Genomic DNA, 24,742 nt, shown 5'->3' with positions numbered 1-24,742 from the left:
CCTAGGGGGTGAGACATCAACAGCTTCCCTGGGCAACCTGTTCTAGTGCCTCACCACCCTCATAATAAAGAATTTCTTCCTAATACCTAACCTCAGCCTCACAGAGGAAGTGCTCTGGCCCCATAACCGTCTTGGTGGCTGGTGGCTTTTGCTGAGCTCACTCCTGTTTGTATTGGTGGGCCCAAAACTGGTTGCAGCATTTTAGATGAAGGTCTAGTGAATGCTGAACAAAATGGGGATAACTCACTTCCTTGATCTACCATCTGTGCTTCTGTTAATATATTCAGGTAGTTACTCCACCTGCTACTAGTCTTCAGGTAGCATAAAAACTATTGCAGTCATCCAACCCCCCACCCCCACCCCACCCACATTTTTTCTTAATCTGTTTGTCCACCTATCCAGAACAAAGTGTCATAACTTGGATAGAACATTTTTGCAGACAGTATTAAAAACTTTGCTAATGTGGAGGTAAATGATACCCACTCCTCTGCTGTCATCATATCGATTCTCAAAATAACAGCATATGTATGTAGGCACTACATAACTAGTCTGCTAGAATACATACAATTAGAAAAGGTAGGAGGCTGGAAGGGAGAGTAAAGGCTGAAACTTGATTTTACCAATTAGGGGTAATAGGAGGGGATCGAGAAGGAAGGCTTTTGGTCTCTAAATGCTCAACAGACAAAGATCTCCTCATAGATGGGTTCCAAACCATCCCACCTATGACTTTTCTGCAGTACTGGCTGTTTACAGACCTGAAAAGAAACAAAAATAAAAACCTGTTAATTATTTTGCATAGGAAAACTCAATGAAATAAAATATGCTTTGAAAGTCAATATCAAAATTCATGTTTTAAAGAGTTCCCTGTGCTTACCCCTCATAATCACAGAGCCATTTGCTGTCCCTTACTTGTGGCAATAAAACTGTTCATCCCTGCTACAATGCTAATTAAAAACCTGGGTAAAAATAACCATCTCTGAGAGTTATTTTTAACCTAATTGTGTTCAAGAAGATGGAGGGGAAAACAGGAAATTTGGTATATTATATTGGCACCAAACCAAGAGTCTGACAAAACTATTCAAGTATAGGCAAAAGATTATAGACATTCCCTGTTAAAACTCATTAAAAGGGTAACAATTCACTAATGGCTTAACTGAGTGCAGAACCACTTTAACAATACATATATACCATTTCCAGAATGAAGCCACATTGGTTGACATGTTCATTACAGGAATAAACCATCAGAGAAAGCTTTGAGAAAGTCACCTCCTCAATACCATCACCACAGGAAGAACAAGTTCATAACAACCCATAAAGGAGCTAATCCTCAAAATACAGATGTTTAAACACTTAGGTTAAAGTATGATCTACTACTAGGTAAAAATATGGAAATTCCACTCCAGTGGAAAATAGAATTTTATGTACATTCTTGTGGCTGGACAACCCTTGTGGCTTTACTGCCCTAATTTACAGGCAATGCTAGTCCCCTTGGTACAAATTTCTGCAGTATTGAAAGAGACATGAGAATATGAAAAGCCAGCCACAAAGTCTGGGAAGCTACTTGAAGCATAATGACATCAGTTAGAAGTTGAATCTATGCCCAAATATGAAAAAGATAATCAGACAAATTAAATAAAAGGAACAACAGTTAAGCGAAGATGCTGCAAAAATAAATGAAAGAAAATTAAAACACTTCTCCAAAAAACATCAAAACAAGCAGCTTTTCAGAAAGTCTACATAGAGTACAGATAACCAAAGAACTACAGAACTCCCCAGAACCATTATCCTCAGAGAGGATAATGACGTAAGACTTCCAGCCCACATGGTGCATGTGGGAAGAGTCAATCCTAACTTCAAGGAGCAAAATGACAGGCTTTGAAGTACAACTTTTCAGGAACTAGATTTGAGACACCGCTATGAAACCACCAGCTCAATGACTAGCAGAAGTCAAGAAAGCAAACAAATGATAAGAAGTGTCATGATAGTGGTATCTTCAATGTTTGGATGGGGAAAATACATTCATCTCCATGTCACTAATTGGCATCCTAGTACTCAATTAGGGCAATTTCTGAAGAGCATGGTACTAACATATTAAACTGTGTATATAACATTAAGGAGTAAACAGTTCAAAACAAATCTGTTCTGCAAACTGTCTTATTGGATCATTAGCCACATAACATATTTACTTTCAAGTGTTTTTATGCCTTAAACTGAAAAGGCAAGTTGAAAAAATACCAGTAAAACATACTTATATTCAAATAACTTTTTATGAATTGTAATGAAAACATGTTGGGGAAAAAAAGGAAAACAAAGATACATAATTTATCCAACAGTTTACAAAGACCAATGCAGCGGTAAGCAGAACTGAGCTCTGCAACTCCAACTTCATCTATCTCTGACAAAAATCCTCCCTTTCCCATTTACAGCGTAAAACATGCTTTCACACAATACTTACTTTGCTGGATTTCTAGAACCCAGAGTCCAATAATGTGACAATATCTTTTTTTCATGAGGTAGCGACTTCTTTGCCTGAAAAAATGTGTGATGCTCTACACAAGACTTCCAAAGATTTTTGCATGCTCTGTAATTTAACATGTTGAAGGCAACAATATGCTCTCTGGACTCGTTCTGTAATGTAAGAAAATTTATGTTTCAATACACAGAAGCAGATCAAACAGAGCAAACAAGGTCATAAACCTATCATATAAATAACAATGAAATTACTTTTAGCCTAAATAAGCGAATTACATTTAGGAAAACAAAAATTCATCATACAGTAGACTTTGAGCTGGAGATTTATGAAACAGCCCTGTGAGTATATAAAATTCTAAATTCCACAGTGAACGTTTTAAAAGTGTAAGCAATATTAAAATTATTAATAATCGGTTCCTGATCATTACAATGTTAATGAAATATTTAAGTCTAGCGTGCCAGAGGTTTTGCATATATAAGCGTAATACTAAACAGCTGAACAGATTTTCGGATTTCCAGTCAGATCTTGACCTCCTATGACAAAGAAAACTCTTAACCATCTTATTAAGTGTGTAATGTAGAAAGGAAAAAAAAAATTATCTTTGAATTCAAACTGTTCATGTAAGACTTCATATAAATGTTGTTTCAAGAGCTAGAATGCAAAAAGCATCTGCCTTATATTCTTTTAGAAGATACTAAAGATGTTAACAGTGATACGTTCTGGGGAAAGGAAAGCAATTGAAGGACTAGAGGTGCTGCTACTGTTTTTCAAATCCAATCCTGTTTTCTGGATGATAACACAAGGTCAAAATAAGGAGATCAAAAGGAAGCAGAATGGAAAGCTTGCGTCTCCCCATGAAAACTTGCAATTTCAGTGCTCAGTGGTACACAGGTGTAACACAATTGTACCACCCACACTTATGTGCTGGACAACTATAGCACTTGTTGAACTATTGCAGGTCTCAGTGCTCCAGAAAGTTTTGCACAAGCTACAGCTTTGGCTAGTTAATGCAATTATTAACACAAACAAAGCAGAACAAAGAGTAAAGCACAGAGGAGAAAGGTATGGGTAATAAGCAAGATAAGGGGAGACCTGAGTTCACTGCTATCAGATCTCAGCACTTCAGTGAAAAAAAATAAAGCAAGCTTGCAACTTCATCGTTTATTCTTTGCAACTATTTATTCTGAATTATGACTGAATTTTGACATCACAACATATAATTAGGCAGGTAGTCATGTCGGTAAAGCTCTCTTTCTAGTTCATACTATGGAGGACGTCAGGATTTGGGTTGCAAAGCCTCTTTATTAAATGACTTGGAGACCTAATAAAACTCTTTCTCACACACTCCAGCAATAAATCAGTGTCCCATCTGGACAACATCCTAATTTCTAGTTGCATGGTCCTTTTGTGTGTTCACAAGCAAACAACAAAATGGAACTACAGACCATTTTGGCTGGGATAATCAAATGGTTTTCCTCGTATTCTTTTTCTTTCTCTGTAACATTTGTAAAATGTCAGGTATCAGAGATCAATACCACATTGTGCAAAACACTTGAGCTACTGCAATGACTTCACTTACAGATTCTCTATTTTGTAAATGAAACAAAAACCAACAAACAATGAGAATCACAAGAAAAAGCTAAAAAGGGTTTGCCCCTTAATTCTGCTTAGGCATTACAAAGTGTTTAACTGATTGTAATCTATCAGGCATGTTCTTCCTACCTCTATTAAAACAAGCAACATTTTTATTTTATTTTTTAAGTAGGGTTCTCTCTTTGACCCTCAAGCATGCTGGAGCCAATTCATCTTCGTCAGCTCACCACAGTTACTTCTAATTAGCTTATATAAGATAATGTGTGCAGGCACTGTGAAATTTTAACTCAGAATTTCTTGCAAGATGAAAAGCACATGGCACTTAAAGCTTTAATGACAAAGAGCATTTCTAACCTACTCTGTTGGCTAAATACCTCTTGAAGTGTTTTATATAACAAATTAAAGGAAATATTCAGGGTTGGTTTTTTTTTGGTCTAGAGCACTGGTCTTTCAATAAGCATAAAAATTAGTTTATCTGAACATCTCAATTATACTGAAAAGCCATTGTGTAAAGATAAGAAATTAAGTACACCTAGTTTTCCATGTTTAAATTTAGGTTTGAAAAGAGTACCGAATCTTGGTCACAAGTGCATTTATCCCAACTGTTGACAAAGAATCTTCCTAAATATTTTTAAGTGGGCTACGAATTTAAATATAGACATATACTGTGATGAATACTTTTAAGAAGTTTTAGAAAAATATAGTCAGTTTTTAAATTAAAAAAATATATGTTATTAACTATGTCTTCTGGATCACTAACAGGCCACCTTGCAAGTCATGCCATTAAATCGATGCACTATTTTATAAGATGAAGAGTGTTTTAGTGGGATACATGGATTTAGTGCTTATCATCCTTCTCAAAGTGAGTTCCTAGAGAATGTTCTTTTAGTCATTATCTAGAAGTGAGAATTAGAGAAATCTGTGGCCATTAAGGCAAAGGGAACAACTCTCCATGGCTAAAATGAGTGTCTTGCTATTTGAACATCAGGAATAACTCTCATCTCATCTCTGAACTCAATGCCTATTACATTCACAGAGAATTTGGGAATGTCTACAGCATAGGAAGTAAAAATACGTGCTAAAATGCAAAAAAAGGAGCAGTTATTTTTAAGCATTACATAAGCACATTTGATATAAAGTTCCATTTTGGAAGCTTTAAAATGTCTGTAAATCAGCACAGCTCCTATTCCTACCATAAATCTTACACCTTTAAGTCTAAGTATCACGAGCTTTTAAAACATCAGACATTCACTGATTCATCAGTCTTGCTTCCCGGTCCTTATGTAGCTCTTTAGTAGAAACAGAAATATTGCATACTTCTATCAAGTAGCTGATCAATAGACTGAAGCAGTGGGATGGTAAAAGAGGAGATGAGTAATGAAGAGTGAGAGAGAAGGTAAATTGATTCTTCAAAACAGTGGCATAAGGAAAGAAAAAAAAAGGAGCGAGGAAAATGAGGAGAATAAATCAATGAAACACGGCGTATCCCAGATGACTGCAAATCCATAGCCTTTAAGAACTTCTGTAGATTTTGGAAAGAAAGCTACATATGACATGCAAAATTCTGAGATGTTATAGCACTGTTGCCTTCTTGAATTAAAACTTGACAACTAATATGCAGTATCTGCTCTGCTTTCCCCACATTCTTCGTCTTCCTTCCTTACAGCCTTATTTAACTATTTCTTTCTGCACTTCCAAGAAAAAGATGACACTGCCTCAGACATTTGCCTTCAGAAACCACTCAAGCGACCCAGCATTTAGGAGAAAAGCAACAGTAGTCCAGCTGCCCCCTTGCTCCCACTGCATTACAACAGCAGGCTGTTCAAAGCAGTACCATTAAAGGACTGCAAGGATGTAGACTGCTGCCCTACATTTCAAGCAAAGGAGGATAATTGACAAGGATGACTGTACCTACAGACTTAATAGCACACCTGGTCTGCTTTTTCATATTTACTGAGAAAAAATGAAAGGTCATGTGGCTGACCTTACTTTTCCTACAGTGCTGTAGAATTTTAAGCAAGACATGGTGTGCATTACTGTAATCTCAATGCGTTATAAAGTAAATAACTATGATTACCTAAGAGGAGATTAGTTTAAAAAAAATGAAGGTCCTTGACCTGTCATTATTTAACAAAAGTTCAAATGATCAAACTTCAAAAAAATGCTGCTCTTTTCAAAGGTGACACTGGTCTCCAGAAAGAGAATTTCAGTTTGACCAAGTCTTTAAAATGTGTGCATATAAAGAAAAATACCTAGAATTTAACACTACTAATCAGTGAATTTTTAGTTCTCAAATCTAGAAAGTAATACCTGTACATGTAATACAAATACACCACATAATACAATTCAACTCACAAGTGGTGACTTGCTACTCACTCAACTCATTTCTTTATACAGTTAAATATATTATTTGAGCACACTGAAATAAGTTTACATATAAATAATATATTTAGAAACATATCGTTTGCAAAAAACTCCAGACCCTTTGCTGGTAGGTAATGACACCCAAAAGACAAAATACTATTGTTTGTACACCCCGCCTACATCCACGCATTAGTGCAGCAACAATAACTCTAGATTTCAACTTTCTTTACACAGGAGCCCTGACACTTAGGAATGTGTACATGCATGCACATTCCTTAAGTTTTCAAAATACCTAAACTAGTGGAAAAAAAAGAAAATGCTCCCCTTTTGGGGTAAAAACAACCACCAAAAAATCGATCAATCAATAAAAAAAAAAAAAAAAAGACTTCTTTAGCAATCTGTGTTCACAAGGTTATGTACTAACCCCGTTCCCAATCTTGTATCTTTCAGCAGCAGAGCTCTCCTTTCCTCCGGGTACCTTCCTTCCTCCCAGAATTCTGAGTCCCAAAACCAGAAGGGACCTCACAAAGTCCTCCCAGATAGGATAAGCAGCTGTTCAGCAGATTCACTGCCGTAAGGTGCTCTACAGAGCACAGTGAGCCAAGAAAAGAGCAGCAGTTACTTGCAAGAAAAAGGCTAGGTTACTAAATCTAGAGAGGATGAACATCTGTGTTTCCCCCAAGTCTGCAGGGGAAAATAAACCTGCGTTAAAAAGACATGGTCCAACAAACTGAAGGTTGAAGTACTCCATGTTTGAAAGGAAACAAAAATGGGAAACAGAATAAGCATAAAAAGGACCACGACAGCAAGGGCAAATTAACCAAACAGAATTTCAAAGGCAAGTTATCATAACATAGTACCTACAGGTCCAGCCCTCTGTTGACTATATTTTAAGGCCAAAAATTTGAACACAACCATTTAAGCAAAACAAAGTGAAATGACTACTTACATGTTTTTGCCGTTGTTGTATAAAAAACTTTTTCCTTTTAAAGGAAATTTTTAATATGTTCACCCTAAAAGAGAGAGACAGACCATGAAATACTAAATAATGCCTAGAGGGAAAAAAAGCAATTTAAAATAATACTGTGTGCAGTCTAAAAGATTACAGCTGTTAAATATTCAGTAAATAACATGCAACCATCTCCTGAGTGCTGAGTGGTATATAGATTCAAGAAACTTAAAGAAAAAAATAGCTAAGAAGGAAAGGTCTTTTTAAAATTAAGATTCTTCCTCATTTACTCTTTAAATAGCTCACATAGCAATTCTCTCCCACCAAATCTATTCTTGCAGCAAAAACTTGATGACATCCTTTACTAGCTGCACAAATGTTAAACGTGTCAAGTTTGTATAACTTAAGAATCATATGACAACTGTGACTAAACGAATAAAATTTAAGACCTTAATGACATGACAAGGTTGGTCATACAGTATCTGAAATTTCTCTGAGACTTCACAGAACTGACTTAGAATGTTAAAAGATAATTCACTTTTATTAACAACTAAAACATTGTAATTAAAGTCAACCCTGAAGGATAAAAAATGCAAATGTTAATGTATTTTTCACTTATTAATACTGCATAAAAATGCTACATTAACTATGTAGCAGAATTGAACATGTCTTTTCTATATATACACTGTATGATAAAGACTTTTTAAGGTTAGAGTTACATTGCAATTGGTGCTTGAACACTTTCCGTTTTAATTATATCCTTAGCAGTTTTGTTAAATTAAGTAAACTTCTAGGTGCCCAGGCATCTTCCTACAAGAAAACAAGATTCATCTAAATTATCTAGATTTTCTTTACAATAGTTCTACTTCAATAACTGAAAACCTACGCATTTTGGAAAAAGAAAACCATGATCTGTGATCACCTGGAACCATACTGATACCTGGGGAAAACTACTGAAGGTCTGATCAAGTCATGTGTTTGTGAAAAAGAACATCTGCACATCAGGAAAGGTTTTTGGAAGGCTGCTGCTGAAGGTCTCAAAATATTCTCTTCAACTGATGTTTCACAGCACCTTAGATCTCATCAGCTCTCAAGTATATTGAAGACCATCTCAGTTGTTACCACAGTTTTTGCATACTCAGCACGTGGAACAATGAATGCCGTATCATCCATTCCCCACTTCCTAAGAGTGATGCGCTGTTATAGCACAACATCCCTTGTTCACAGAGAAGAGTTTATATATGCAAGTTACAAACAAGAAAGATAACTGAACAAACAATTCCTCACCCCTGCACAGAAGGGGTGGAAAACCGAACGCATGCTCATTTCCAAAAATCTCTGTCAATTACAGAGCCACAAAGAAACAGGAATTTCATCCACAGCATTCTTTGCAACCAAATTGCGCAAGTTAATGGAAGGTTTAAATCATATCTCCTTCTGGAAATACTTGTGCCATCTGACTTGCTGCTTCCAGTGGTAATGATCTGCACTGTATATACAAAAGTTTTGTATTCGCATGTCGCCAGTAAGCCATATAAATTTTCAGTTTATTTACTGAAGTGGAACTAATTTAAACCCATCCATCTTAATCCTAGTGTTACTCTAGCTGAACTAGTACTGCTCAAGTTTTGGGTTACTGGTTCTTTCCCTCCACGCTTCTTGGCTTAGCTCACGCTTCAGCAAGTGAGTGTTTGGAGTTGTTCTCAGCTTACACAGCTGCTGTCACTCCCTGTTCTTAGCTAATGTAGTACCAGCAGAAACACAAAATACAAACAACTAACCTTGCAGACTAAGCAAAAAAACCTCCAGTCAACAAAAAGGTAGACAACATCTACAAATAACAAAACTCTCTCATCTCTCCCCACTTTTTTTAAAACAATTCACTGCATGGCCACATAATCACTTCATGTCAAATCAGGGCTTCAAGTCTTTTTATGTTGACTCTCCTCTACGTACAGTATGCCTCTCAACTCTATTCATTCCTCTTAAAGCACAACTAAACCTTTTTAATTCGGTGACAAAGAACAGTTACTAATCTGACAGTTTTATTTAACATTAACTCAAAATCGTTTGAAGCACCATGCCTATTAGCCAAGGGAATGTTCACATATAGCACAAGCCACAAAAAAAAAAAAAAAGAAAAGGAAGAGATTAAGGTATTGAAGGATTTAGATTTAACGAGTGCCTGAAGGTGCCACATCCAGAACATGAGCTGAATGGAATGCAGTTATTCCTATTCCAACTAGTGGCTCAGCTGCCCCTATCACTCACCAATAGTCTGTCCAAGTGACTATGCAGCTAACTAAATTTCACCATTAAGTTTTAAAGTATACAATAGCTGAAGCTTAGGGATAATGATAAATCTTTTGGCTCCTGTCTTCTTCCATCATTCACAAGGGTCAAAGCAGATTTGTCACTTAGTGGGCAGAGTTATTAATTTCTGATCATCTTGGCAGTCCTGTCCTGGCACTCGCTGTTAACAGATGGTAGTTTTTGACCTGAAGCAAAAATATTTAATTGTATGTCTCATACTTTGCTCAAGGAAGATTCAGCAGGAAAGTTTTTGTCAAATTCTATGTAACACTCAGTTGAGCGGGGTTTTGATTTTAACTAGTAATGTAGCATATATTCCTGTAGCAGTTTCTCTGAAGTTTTCAAAGCAAAGAAACTGCATACACTGAATAGCATTTAATGTACAATCTTAATTGCTGCTCACATAACACAGAGATCTTGTGTATTTTAAGATATTTTACTTGCAAAAAGACCTGGAAATTATCACATAACAGCCAAGCACCCCAAGAATAATTTCCCAGAGCTCACTGTGTTAAATCCAAATTTATTTTATAAACCCATCGCGACTTGCATTGCCTCTGACTGATCAGTGAGCTTCTTACATAAGTCGCTTTGATTGAAAATCCTCCTTTTGCAAGGCAGTACAGTCTCACTGCCTCCATTCCTGAAAACTTTTGGTCCCCTTTGACTACCACCATACGGCACAGTTGTATCGTTGTCACCCATTAATGCTGCAGAGTATTTTACTTACTGTACTGGAAAGTGCTCTGATGGTGTCTGCTGCCACCTTGAGTTCCACCACATTTATGCTGAAGCTCTCCCAGTTCACAGGAAGAGCTACTTATTACAAATGGTGTTACGTAAGACGACTAAATACAGTTTCAATCATCTGAATATTTTTTGTGTTCTAAGTCATACAATGTTCTGTAAGGAACATTGCTGCACACCTTCAACACAACCAACATGCATTAAAATCCAGGTACTACCGAGATGCATCCTGCTTTGATGTCTAAAAAGAAATTGAAAGCTTACACTACAAACAAGACCTGCAGAAGGCAGAAAATGTGCCTCCAGCTGAGCATTTTAAAAACCTGCAGCTGTTTAAAGAAGCTGAGAGATTGACATATGAAAGAGCAAAGCTCAGGGCATAAAGATGAGAGATAGAAGTCTTCTATGCTTTAGTGTGCATTAGAGATGGATAAATGCAAGATGCTACTGTGCTGCATGAAAACATTATTGACATGTATTGAGGATGGCTACAGTATACTCAAGTGAGTTGAAAGACAACTCACGGCAAAGAAAAAAAATCCAGAGACTATGCAGTACATTTTTCCACTGAAATTCAAATGAATGAATGAAACCTATCTTATTATATATATATATATATAATATATATATAATATATATTATATAATATATATATATAATATTATATATATATATATATATAACCTATCTTATTACTTTTTCCTAGGAATACCTGTTAATCCCTAATGATCCATAATGAACGGCTGGAATGACTCGTACATTTAAGGAATATTGCTAACAGGCACCTTTTCGTACAATTGAGCAAAAAGTCAGTACAACCTACTGCAATACACTTTCCTGTCACGATTAAGAATATTATATCATCTTACTGAATACATTCTCCAGAAAAACTGTTGCAAGTTATGTGAGGAAATGTGTCTTTGGGTACAACAACAGAAATCTTTAAAACCACAAGGTCCTTCTAATGATATAGTCACACCTGTAAGTGAATGGACTTGATCGAGACTTCACATAAAGCAAGTAATTCAAAAGCCTTTGGGAATTAAAAGTCTAGGCAACAGGTTAATTTTTCTCTCAGCACAAGGAAATACCATGATACCCTATAAAGAACAAATCTGTGTATTGCAGGCTTCCTGGGAATAAGTGTTAAAGCAAATGGAAATTCTATTTAAAAGATTAGATGTAATTTTTTGTTAATAAAGGAATTTACCAGGGATAGAAGCTTGTGCAGATGAGTTTTCTATATACAGCAATTCCACTGGATGCAATCCCAATCATGAGATCTAGATTATGCAGATCCTGCAAGAGAAAAATAATGTAAGAACAGAGATGTAGTTTGTGTTATTCCCAGTTATCTACTTATACATTCATTTTCAATTTTTCTATACTTAAAGTATAACTCCTGAGGCAAGAATTCAATCAACTTATTTGGATTTTTATTCTTATGCATGTCTTTCCTTTGATCCTACCTGGTAGGTATTTCAATCATTAAAACAAGCTTTAATGTTCATTTTACTACATTAGACATTCTTTATGTCAGCATCAGACTAAAGTTTCAAGCCCTTACATTAATTCAGTGCTGGGAAATAAGTTGAAGTACTTTCCAAGATCAACCAGGTTAAGTGTCACAATTTTGGAAACCAGACACAAATTATCTTATTCTAAGATGCTTAAAAAGACAAAGTAAAATAATTCCTCATCATTTTCAAAAAGGTCTTAACAAGACCAGGCAGGAGGTGACTACAATTCTGCATATGGGAGTACGCTAGAGGAACATGCACGTGTATATGAAAATTTCATAAACAAAACTGAATCCATTGTCAATTAAAACAAAAAACTGTGTATTAGCTTAACATGCTTAACTGGAAAAACTCATCCATAAGTTTACAACAGCATTATGTCTAGTGAGATAGACGTGAGAAAATACATAGTTATATATAAGGTGAACATTTGAGTATACAAAAAAACGGGGAGCAGGAGCTGAAAGGTGAATTTGAAGTTAAATCTACACTGATGTTACAGAAGTTACATTTCATTATGATTGACATGTTCTAGTACATTATACACAAGTTTCTAAACAGAGCTGAATATAAGCATAAATCTACATGTAAACATGGAACCCATTGGTTAAAATACCAGGTTTGACTCAAAAGTAGCTTCAGAATATTTTATAAGAGATGGCCAAAGGTAACAGATTCTCTTAAAGCCTTCTGTAGCTTAGCTGCTCCTCTAGATGGTACTCTGTGCTCATTTAACACACAGTCGTCTTGTACATCCAATCCTTATTTCTTCCTAAGGTACAGAAGAATAAGACCTTTCTTCTGTAAGGTACAGAAGAATAGACCATGCACCATACAATCTAAAAATAGTGGAAAGTCTATTGTAAATCCTTTAAAAAATAGTTGAATAAAAGTATGATACAGGTATATGACCGAATGAAGCTGAACTCAATTTGCAACACAGTTTGAAAACCTCCAGTGAAATACCACAGCAGTTCAGAGAGAAAGAGCATAACCTATTTAATAAATAGTGTATTGGCACTAAATACTGAGAAGATGAGAGAGACACTGATTCTATTTCTGAGAGTTTAATATAGGAAAACTATTATGTAGGTTGCTGTCCAAATAAGCTTAATCTCAGGGTAGTGCAGAATCAACTGAAATGATTACCAATCCCTAGATACCCACTGCCCCACTTTTCCAAAGAGTGCTGCTACAGGAGGTGGTTGAATGTCCATCTGAAGAGGCTCCTGGATTGCCAGAGTTGTGTCAGCATTACAGTAATCCTGAACTGGCATCCATGTATTTTAATACAATGGAGAGAAAACTGAGGCGCTTTAGCAGATGAATCGGATGTAATTTAGCTGCCACGCTAATTCTAATGCAGGGCAGAAATCTGTAATACTGGCACTTGAAGCTTACTCCAAGTTCCAGCTTTCAAAAAATCAATAGTCTGAAGGAAAACAGCTTTAGGAGAAAATCTAGAAAACCTATGTGATTCAGCAGAAATAGGATTAGCTAAACATTTAATGGGGATTATTTAGGCCAAAACTATTCTTTTTTTTCAGAAGCTGTGCCAGAATAAACTGCCCCCCCACCTCTGTCCAAAACCCAAATCTGCCACGCTATTTATTATAATTAATTATATTATAATGAATTGTCTTGTGTTAAACAAGTAAGGCTTGTGAAACAAAGAAAAACAAGACCTTGAACTAGCAAAGAAATAGGGTCTTACAATAGAAAGAAGATGCAGATGTGCAATCATTTCCATTTCAAAACATTTGTGCCATTAAACTGCACAAATAAGAATTGTCTATCACACATATCCTTTTCTTCTTGCCTATTTCTTTATATAGTCATAAAAACACTTATAATGCTAAAAAATGATCATGCCAGGGATCTTCTTAGTTAAATACTGAGTCATTTTTTAATTACATTTGCCATCTGGACTTTCATAGATGTGGAAATAGCACAGTTCTACAAGTTTCCCATTGTTTTCTATAAGCACCCTTCCTCTGCATAAAAATGAAAGATGGGTTAATATCAGACTAATTATTCATCAGATGACAGTGCAAAAAGGAGATTTTATTGACACTTTCTGAATTCTTAGTTTTGAGGTATTAAATTCACTCTCTTGAGTTTCTTAATAGTATTTCATTTTAGAATATAACACTTTTAAAAGCTCAGACTGATCTTCAGAGTAAAGTAAAAGTGATTGCAGATGAAAACTGAACGCAGATTAATTCACTACTTCAAGTGTCACGTTTGGTCGCTAGAAAAAAGCTCACACAATTTCTGCAAAGTGCTTGACTTGCACCAGCTTCTTTTGGCCATCAGTATAAAACCCAGTTGTTACCTGGCTTCTTTGCCATATAGAATATCTAAGAGGATGAAGACTTTATTTTAGCAGCAAGGGAAGAGCTGAATCATAAGGATTCACAGAGACAAAAACCTTTCAAAAAGACAGTTTTATAACTAGCTTCTGCTAGCAACTGTTCAAAGCACTAGGATTCGGCAAAATGGGAAGAGTGATTTAAGAGCAGTACTAAGCAGGGGAGGCTATGAAGAGGAATGCCAAAAATCTCTGCTAAAGCTGGGGTATAATGTAATAGCCTCAGTCAAAGCATGGGGAGGCGTGGACATGTAACTTTCACCGCAAATTTCAGAAACAGAGACCATTCCAGCAAACTGATTCGAACTACGGAAAACTGTTTACAGCCAACATGAGCTACCGAATGAGACCAAAGGATGAACATTCATCTGTAGGACTGCTGCAGCACAGGCAAAGCATTTAGCAAATGAAAGAGTATCTACCAGAACAGAATACCAGGAATGTCCACTCTGATAAAACGCACAGTGCTATCACTTTTTCTCATAGGCTTTATAAAGAAAAAAAAAAAGGAAAGAAATTGAATTGTAACAAAAATACTAATTTGGATTGAAATAGTAGCAAGACGGTCTGCATCTTAGGAGCCTGTAATAGAGAAGGCTTTCACTCAAATCTCTAGTCCATTTGATTCAGATCATACAAAAACACTGGTGTCATGCACGGTAGGGGCTTATGACCAGCAAGCAGCCTGACATCCTGAGCCCCAGGTCATTAAATATGAAACAATGCACTGGAAAACAGAAATACACTGTTTAAGCAGGTATCTCCAGACAGCACTGCTACTCACAGAGAACAGTCCAGCACACTGCAATGAAATTTTGTTTGGTTAAAAATGTCTCAGCCCGCTATCCTTTCTACTTGACACTGTATGACCACCACTACTGAAAACCTGGGTGCCTTTCAGTGGCCTACAATTTGGGAAGGATTATAGAAATTGAAGTACTTTCAGAAACAACATCCCATGAATATTAAGAGAATGGAATGCTTGTCTCATGGTGAAAGTTTGGAATTTACGGTTGCTTACCAAAATGCTAGGCTACAATAGAAATTAAAAGGCATAGACTGGTCAAGTTAAGGGCACACACAGAAATCTTAAGTGTGACAAGTAAATGGTTCTTCACTACAGCAGAAATGTGACAGATGGCAATGCACAGTGAATCTAGACAAAGTCAGGTTTAAGAAAATACTTAACATTAAAGGGAAACTTTTTACATTGTCAGAAGACAAGAATATAAGAAATTTGATTATGTATGCTAGATTACTTACCACAACCATTGCATTTGAATCAAAATATGTTAACAATTGTCCCATAAGTAGCCTCTCCTGATGTTCGTATCAGCTGTTATGAGCATAGACTGTTCATATTTTGATCACTTTGACTCTTTCCTTTGTACTCACCGCAAAAAAGGGCACTACTGTTTTTGAATATCAAATTTCAGAAATATGAATGCAGTTACTGTAATTTTATACAGGAGTACTTTAGGAATCCTTAAGAATTTAATGCAACATTCACTTCTTTCCAGTCGTATATAGAATAAAAAACAAGAAGAAAGCATCATGCTGAGGAAAGAAGATGACCTTTTCCATCCATGGTATCATTACAAAAAAAATGATGTTTTCATTAAAATTCGCAATGACGGGATTATTAACAAATCTCAGATAAATGTTAGTAAAAACAGTAGTCATCTTCATTTAGGAAATCAATTATCTGCACTACACTTCATTAGGTTTTTGTGCTACAAACATTATGCCAAAATAGTCTGCTATTCCATAAAAGCAAAAATGGTAATTTGAACACCTGTATGCATGAAAAAAACATATTGGAGATTCCTCTCCCAAACAGTGTAATCAAACAATTAAATGACAGTAGCCAAAGAAGTACTTGGATGTATTTCTCATCAGTGAACACCCTGTGTCTGAAAGATTTCAAACACATTTTTACTGGCCATCCTCCATGCTGTTAAATACTGCTTCGATTTAGCCTAGATTCAGGGGATACAGGAATAAAAGAAATCTCCATGTTTTTATTGCTGTGTCAGCACTAAGCAGAACATGCATTTTCTTTCATACTGAGACGTTCAAGAACTTTAGTAAAATTCTTAAGTAAAATGTATTGCAGCATTGAAACAACGTATTTTAAAAACATGTTGCAACTCTTTTGAGGTTAGCTAGCATATTTAGTTGAAATTCTAGGACCTACATTTCACAGAAATTTGGGGAAAATTATGAAACTGAAGTTAAAAATAACACACAGTAAGGAATAAAATGCTACTGTTTCTACTGCTATGAAGATATCTACAAAAAGGTCTATAAAAAAAAGTCCAAGTGAAATATTGCAATGTAAACATACTCTACCACTGTGCAACTCCACTCCATAGAAATCAAGTGTTCGTGCTATATTTATGTAGCAGGACTCTGCTTCAGATTGCTTGAGGCCACTGAAAGAGGAAAAAAAAAAAAGATGCAGACCATAGTTAAAAATAAAAGACGTGAAATTACTTTTATTCCAAATGTAGAAAAAAAAAAGAATCCTACAGCCCAGTGTCTGACAAATAAACTTTATTAAATAGTGCCACAAAGTACTTAACTTGTGAAGGGCCTCCTAAACGCCTCTCAAAATTGAGCAAACCATAAACAGTGTCATCACATCAGCCATTCTGCACCAATATTTTTAGAAAAATCATTTTTACCTGTTTTGTTTAAAGGGGTGAAGAAACAATTCCCCTGCAAAAGCTTCTCCTACAATGAGAAGCTCTATCCCTATACATTCTATACTGCATAGCCTCTCAGAATAAAGTTGTTTAGAAGAAAGATTAGAAGCAGAAATCTACTCAAAAATAAAGTGGAAGAGGGAGGGAGAATATTAAAGAAGTTGAAGTTATAAAACTCACCAAGGAAGAACCATTTGAGTTTATCCATAATTAATAAGCAGAAAGTCCTAACATACATTTTCCCCTGCCACTAGGTGTGAAATGTGTGCAAGACTTAAAATGATTCTATTTCCTAGTTTTCTAGGAAATTTCTAAGATTCTGTGAGGTGCTTGCTTTCAAAGAGAAGAACTCAAACATCCCCATGTCTAATAAACTGATTTTATAACTTCATGGAAGGGCTACATGGAATCCGCTAGGAGCTTTAAAAAACAAAGAATCCGAAAGTAATCCTTACCTAGACAGTTATCCCATGCAGCCTACTAATTATTCACCTGAGAGGACTGAAGTGCAGCTACACAAGATCCCCCTACGTATGATAAAAAGGTAGTTGCTTCTAACGAACTGTAGGGCCTAGAGTCTTTCTCTGTTGAGAACTGATCCGACAACAGCCCACTAGTCCCGAACCTGCTGTAGCCTATCGCCATCGTGCTGTGCCAGCAATGATCCTGGCCTCGAAGCGCAGACCAATGATTCAGGCACTGAAGAATATTAGGGAATTGTCAGAACAGAGACCAACTCATTATTACCTACACACATCTAAGCAAGATGGTATCTGATGTCTTTTTTTATCATAGCTACAACTAACTGCAGATAAAAGAATTCTTCTGAAACTAAGGACATAAAATTATGTTAATCACACATAACTTAAACCAACAACCTGTAAGAAACACGTGTAACAATAACTCGAGATAGAAAGGCATTCCATATAAAGCAGTAATTCCCCTTTTTTTTTAAAGGAAGCTTTACCTCAAAAGATGGACATCTATTACTTCAAATTACTTATCCATCCTCGTAAATCCCAGACCATCATACTAATCTTCCCTGAAACTGCCACTCTAAGAAATATTACATTATGGTCCATAAAACCAATTAGAAAGACTGGAAGTGATCTTGAGCCAGAAAGCCATTGCCAGAAGTGTGGCTTGAAAATGTCACAACATCATAATAAAGACTACAAGTAAAATAAGCTGCTTGCAGACAAACTACTTACTCAGATCCACACCTACACTGACTAATGCACCTTGATTTCAGAAAAAAAAAGCAAAAGAGACAAGGTCAACTTACATCAAAAAGGCTGAGGGGGAAGAACCAACACAATGGCTACTGTTGTATTCAGCAACAGTATGCTGAATACAGAACACCTGCTGTTTGCATTAGTATATCATTTTCATCTTTTAAATTTTGATCAAGAACTTTTCAGAAAGGTGGGGAAAGTCTGATGCATACCAACAAGACATGCTTGCAAGTTTTAATTCTCAGTTTGCATGGATCATTTACATCAGATCAATCAAGTCTTGTGTCTTGAAAGGCCAGTAAGAAAAGCCTCAGCACAGACTACGATTTTTTTTTTCTGTTTCTCCTCCTACTCTAATAAAGAGAAAGCTAAACCCAGAGGTCCTTAAGCAGGCAGTAGTTACTCAGTGAAATAAACAGGTAAGAGGAAACTGATTTTGGTACCTCCTACCAGTTTTTATAGCTGTTGATATTGAAAGGCTAACAAACATCACGTAGAATGTAAGCATAGTGTGAAGTTTCAAATGCATCCATTTCTTCAAACTGATGGCTAAATCTAGCAAGCACTAGGATAGCAGTACCGATTTCGATAACAGCCACATCTTAAGAACTCTGGGTGCTTAAGGTAAAGAATAAAACTAAGAAATACAAATAATGAAAAAAACACATACAGAATAAAAAAATCACTCTACAGAGTTAGGAATGAACACAGAAGAAATATTTCTGAAACTTTACCAGTTTGATATGAAAACAGTTGCTTTCCCAACAGTTACTGCACGCTGAAGTGTCTCACATAAACTTGATCATAGAACTAACTACCTTCTCAAATCTGGTAAAATATGAAATTTGGTTTGAAAATACAGCAAAGCTAGAATAATTATGAAGCAATATGGCTTCTCAAATCTATATTGCATTTCAGCAATTACGACCTTTTAATTTTTCTCCACAAAAGTTTCCCAAAGGATGGATATGAAAGAATGAAAAAGAGCAGATGCTCATAGGGCTGGCTTTCCAACCCTGCAATCTAAGGATGATAATTTATAAGGGATAATAATTTTCAGGTATTACACATGGCCTATTGCAAATACTACCAACTCACTTCAGATCAGTAAGAATTTCATTTCAAAACACTGTTCTCCTCAGTGAGATGAGGAGAAGCCATAAGATGATTCAAATCATAAGATGAGAAATTTTCCCTTTCATATTTCCTTCTTAGAAGGCCCAGTGAACACCATAATCATTCTTGTCAAATACGTTACCGGCACTGTCTCAAAAAAAAAAGAAAAAAAAAGGTCTCAAATATCAGTATTCACGATACATGCCAAAGGAAGATGTAACAAATACTGCTAGAATACACAAAACTTGTCTGCCTCTCCCTGCACTCAGAAATAAACAGTCCTGAAAACCAAAGTTTTTAGAAAGGCTGTAAGTGAATAAAGAAGCATTTTTGCTAATGCAGCCTATTCAAGTATTGTTATTTGTAACTTTAATTCCATAACCTATGTGAATAGAGTGCTTAAAATACAGCACTTAGACTTCATGATCATGATAGCTTCAATCTACCAAAAAACATTCAACGAAAGCATCAGCTTCACTGAAAGGTCCCAGAAAAGAAAATACTTTCCAACAGACTCAACCACACCTTCATGCAGACCAATGGTAATCTCTAGTCTGCTCTCCGCAGGACATAATTGGTCATATATTTGGCTACGACAGCACTAAGGCCATGACTTCAACCTACCCACCCAAAGACTCCTCAGAGTCTTTCCTCAGTGGTCTCCAAGTCCACTTCTTCCTAAAGACAACCGGATTTATTCATTCCTGTCTACAAGTTCCTCACTAAAGACTTCTGAGCCTTTTGGAAACTGAATTAATTGGGAAGAAAGAGAAGCCTCAGGTATTGTGTTTCTGCAGATTAACGGCTCAGAAAGCAGTCCCGATTAGTACCTATGCTACAGGAACAGCTGCTGTATGAGTTCAATGGTTATTGCCATTTTACCTCCATAAATGACAACAGCATGCAGGCTCTGGACTGGGCTAGGCAGCTCTCATGAAGTTCAGAACTACTCACTATACCTCACTAACTCCACCAGTGGTAAGAAACAAGGAAGAGGTGAGAGTACTGAAAGAAGGCAAAAAAAAAAAAAGGAGTATTAGGGGTTGAGGAAAATGGAGATATTTCAGGGCAGAAAACAAGAAATCAGAGAAATTGGGAGGATGGGAAACTAGCTCTGCTGCAATAAAGATAAGGACAGAGTATGAGTCTTAAGAGATTCAGATTTCATTTGTTCAAATGTAAGCGGCAATTTCTTAGGTATTCGCATGCAGCATGCAAGTATCTGATCGACACCACTAATTCTAAATCTGCAGTCTTACAAGGAACAAATCAGCAGGGTTAGCAAGAGTAATTAGCAGTAGACTTCAACTGGAACAATCAATTGCAGCCTTTATATTACACTCAGGAGAGTGGAGTAAAAGCACTAAGTTTTTGAGTATTGGTCTTCCCCCTGCCGCCATATCCCCTCCATATGTGCATAAAAAAAACTGTAACATTTCAGAAATGGTCACCAAAAAACCTCAAACATCTAGTACAGTGTTCTAGATAGTTACCATTAGCAGTGTGTAATGCTAACTGATCTACTTGTTATAACTAGAAATTCATTTAAAAGTTTTAACACATTGACATCACACTCTGAAAAATATGTATTTTGCACCTATGTGCTAAAAAACAAGTGTTTTATGTATTTTATTTAATAGAAGTTATAAGAAACAAAACCACTAAAAACTTGAATCTTCCTTTTTGCACTCCCCCCCACACCTTTTTTTTTTTTTTCTTTAACAACTCATGGGGCACGAGAGAATTGCAAGTTAATGTTACCTGTGTTGCTCATGTAGAGATTCTACTTTGGTAAGAAAATCTTTGTTCTGCTCTGGTATAAAGTTGTAATTGGACAGATATCCTGAATGATGTACTGAAGCATTATAGTCTCCAAGTTGTGCTGTTAGAAAACAAGAAACACACATACGAAGTTTCCATGGTTAATTATCATTTAGAAGAAATCCCTCCTCCTTGTTAAAATATGACAAAATATGCATGCATATGGGGAAAAGCAAGAATTACAAATTATTTCCCAAAGGACAAGCAGTATTGAACACAGCAAATTTTATGACATCAATGGAAATGTTTTTTTTGTTTTTTTCCCAAAATATGCTTACTCTAACTATAATCTCAGGCACTGAAAAACTCAGTACTTACTCATATAACCACAGTTTTGCATCACAACCTGTAAAAACACTACACGGGCAACACGTGCCATGTTGGCACAGACAACCAATACTATAACATTAGAGGGAAGCAAATTGCTTCAGTGAGACAAATGAAATTACACAGAAATATCTTTATTTGACTATAACAGATTAGAAGTCTTCAACAAGATCTGTCACTTAAAAATCTTTTTTTTTTTTTTTTTGCTTAGGAGCATAACGTTTTTATTACAAAGCAATAAGCTTCACAGAAGTTATTTGTATGATGTATAAAGTAGCACAAGAGAAAGTACTTGTGTGGACTGCAAATACTTCAGCATGTAAGGTTGCAACTAAATCAAAGAACAAACATTTTGGAACAATGCTATCACCACTATTTTCCCAGAAAATACAAAGTATAGAAGACTGATTTAAATGATTCAGGCTAGTGAGAAAATAAAAAAAGTTGTGCACTTCAGAAATAACTTACAGGTAGAATAACTATGGAGTATCTGCAATGCAGGGTATAACAAGTATTTGTCACTTGCTCATCCAAAAAGCATGAATTGTAGAGCTTAGGAAAGTGAACCACCATGATAAAAAACAGTTTCTAAGCAAATACAGTCAGAAACTAATACAGCTGCACACCTAGTTGTCAGCATGGAATACTTAAATAAAAATTGGAATGATAAACATTAAGTAGTATATTTTGAATACAGATGTTCCTGCAGCGCTTTGACTTTTTTTAAAAGGTAGCCTGAATTTTAAATTATCAGAATGGCTGGCAAAAGAGTAAATATTTACTATTAGAACTAAAACACATATTTGAATAGTGCTGTCAAATAATGCACCTCAGAAGAAGAAAACAGAATGAAACAAGAATACAAGCCAGAAGAGCCAGAAGTATAACAAGAAGCTGAAATAATTTTAGGAATACCTACATATCAACAGAAATCCAAGTTTCTACCACGAACGAGGCTATGACTATGAAACAACAGAAAACTTCATACAAAGTAGGCACATTAGTAACAGGGGAAAAATGAAACACAATTCTGGATGACAGTAGTTGACTGAAGACTTTTTACCTTTATTAGCCATTAACATAACTCATCTTTTCTGTGAAACATAACATACATTTTTAATGTTGTTCTGGTGACAGAGCTTTGTTGCAGTCGGTTTGAATTACATCCTTGTCAATGGGAAGAGACCAGATTGCCAGGAATTAGACTATGCAAATGTCCACTTCATTTATTTGTATTAGGTAAGAATATTTTTACTGTAATTTTACCTTCTCTAAAGAGGGCAACTGTTGTTCCTTCATTGGTTATGATGTAGGGTCTTCTTGCTCATCTTCCCAATATGGATGTGGCTCTGGTCTTTTTTCCTCTTCCTCCTAGCTATCTGAGGTCATGGCAACAAGGGGAGCAGGTCAGAGTACTACTTGCTTCTCCAGCTCCCCAGCCAACTGTCACAGTTGAAGAGAAACTATAAATGCTGATTAGTAGACATCTTGGAACAGTAATGTTCTTGTGCAGGATTTTAGTTATCCAGATAGGAAAAAAAACGTTAGGGCATATCAAGACCTCAGTAGGAAGAAAAATCCATAAGGTTTCTAGCTCTTTAATGGATTTCTCCAGAAGACAGGGGGTGGGAGGTTGTTAGTAAAGACCTTTCTGATCAGTTTCTCCTGACATATAGCTTCTGCTCTGATCACACAGGCCAGCAGCAGCAGATAAAACTGATTCAGTGAGGATAAAAGTAACTTCTTTTTTTCCTCCAAACATTTCCCCATTCTAATCATCCATTGCTCTTTAATTCATCATAACCAGGTAAAATTAAAGAAAATTGAACCAAGGAGGAATTAAAAAAATCAGTTACTTTAATATCAGTTTCTTGTATTTTAGAGTTGTATAATTTAATATAAAAAGTTTTAAAGAAGGTAACATGATGGAACCATTCATTTAGAAGTTGGTATTCAATTAAGAGTCATTTCTTCTATAGCTCTCAGTAAAAGGACAGTGAAGTACCATGCAATAATTTTCCTTGGGTGAAGTCCCACATTGATCTGGTGAAGTACCACTTGTGTAAGCTCTCGATACAATATCAATTTATGAATGCTTGATAAACAATAAGTCTTGAGCTCAAACATGTTGACACTGGATATGAATCGGGTATCCTAGTGCAGCCTAAAGAAGTCATGTTTTTTTCAGACTTTTTACAAAGAATTTTCTCAGAACAATGTGCGAAGGTATATATTTTTGCCTCGTGGCAGCAAAAAGACTTCTTTTGTGCAGGAAAACATCAAAGAAAAGGGCTACTTCAAGCGTGGCTGGGTGGGAGGTGAGAGGGGTTGTACACATTTTGGTGAGACTCAGATACAGAAATGATGACAGGCAAGAGAAGTGTGAGCGCTGGAGAGTCAAAACTGAACTGGAAAGGCAACCTGAGCAACCTCGTCTGATTTTGAAGAACCCTCTTCCAAGCTGAATCTTTCTGTGGTTCTACTTTTATGAAGTTATTTTTGACATGCAAGCCTTCTGCTCCATGACCAAGATAACTATTTGCTTGTTTCTGGTTTTAGAAGTTAATTTGTTGTTGAACACTACCAGCACCAAAACAGTGAATTCAGTTTGGCCCTGTTCTTTATTTACACAAAGATGTCAGGCAGCCCCACAAAGCACAGTAGTAGAAAATAAAAGCTGTTAGCTTTGTATAACTTATATAGGGAATAGAAAATGGTCCCCATTTATCTGATATCCTTACAGGTGCAAAAGACAAGTCGGTCTCCGATTCCAGAAAGTTTCCTTATTAACAATAACAAAAACATTTGTGGACAAAGTAATAGCACCAAAACCTGTTTATGCATATGGGCACTCCAAATAACTATGGATACAAGAAGCTGATGTATGAATGCTTCATTTAATAAGCATGATGTAGAATCAGTCACAGATAATACAAACATTTCAGTCCAAAGGAATGCCTATAGAAGCTAGTCCCTGAAAATAGGTTTAGTATCAATTTTCCGAAGACCTGAGAAGTATATCTGAAAATGATCAAGTAGTTCTGCACTGAGTTTGTAACTTTTTGCAGGGTTGAATATTTTAGGTTACACGAATAAAGTGAACTGAATTGCCTGGTTTTAAAAGAGGATAATTACATAAGCAGATCGAGTTCCCAGTGGAACCGAAAATAACCAAATAATGGGACAAGTTTAGAATATGAGTTAT

At 36.0% G+C, this 24,742-nt stretch overlaps 1 protein-coding gene across 7 annotated transcripts in view; it reads right to left on the bottom strand.

Moving 5' to 3' along the window:
* PTPN3 (protein tyrosine phosphatase non-receptor type 3) overlaps window positions 1-24,742 on the bottom strand; it is a 168,947-nt gene that overhangs the window by 54,684 nt on the left and 89,521 nt on the right. For 5 of the 7 annotated variants that reach the window (XM_083825199.1, XM_083825200.1, XM_083825201.1 and 2 more), the window contains 6 exons: window positions 21,151-21,271; window positions 16,678-16,765; window positions 11,650-11,738; window positions 7,380-7,443; window positions 2,456-2,628; window positions 621-755 (listed from right to left, as the gene is read on the bottom strand). In XM_083825199.1, coding sequence (XP_083681325.1) covers window positions 621-755; window positions 2,456-2,628; window positions 7,380-7,443; window positions 11,650-11,738; window positions 16,678-16,765; window positions 21,151-21,271 — 670 coding nt within the window. Of the gene's footprint in view, window positions 1-620; window positions 756-2,455; window positions 2,629-7,379; window positions 7,444-11,649; window positions 11,739-16,677; window positions 16,766-21,150; window positions 21,272-22,803; window positions 22,919-24,742 lie in introns of those variants that run through there. The other 2 variants (XM_083825205.1, XM_083825204.1) reach the window with 2 other exon arrangements.

This window comes from Anser anser (genome assembly GCF_964211835.1).
Source record: "Anser anser genome assembly, chromosome: 2".
NCBI classification, from domain to species: Eukaryota; Metazoa; Chordata; class Aves; order Anseriformes; family Anatidae; genus Anser; species Anser anser.
This window is presented reverse-complemented; position numbering and strand designations above follow the sequence as displayed.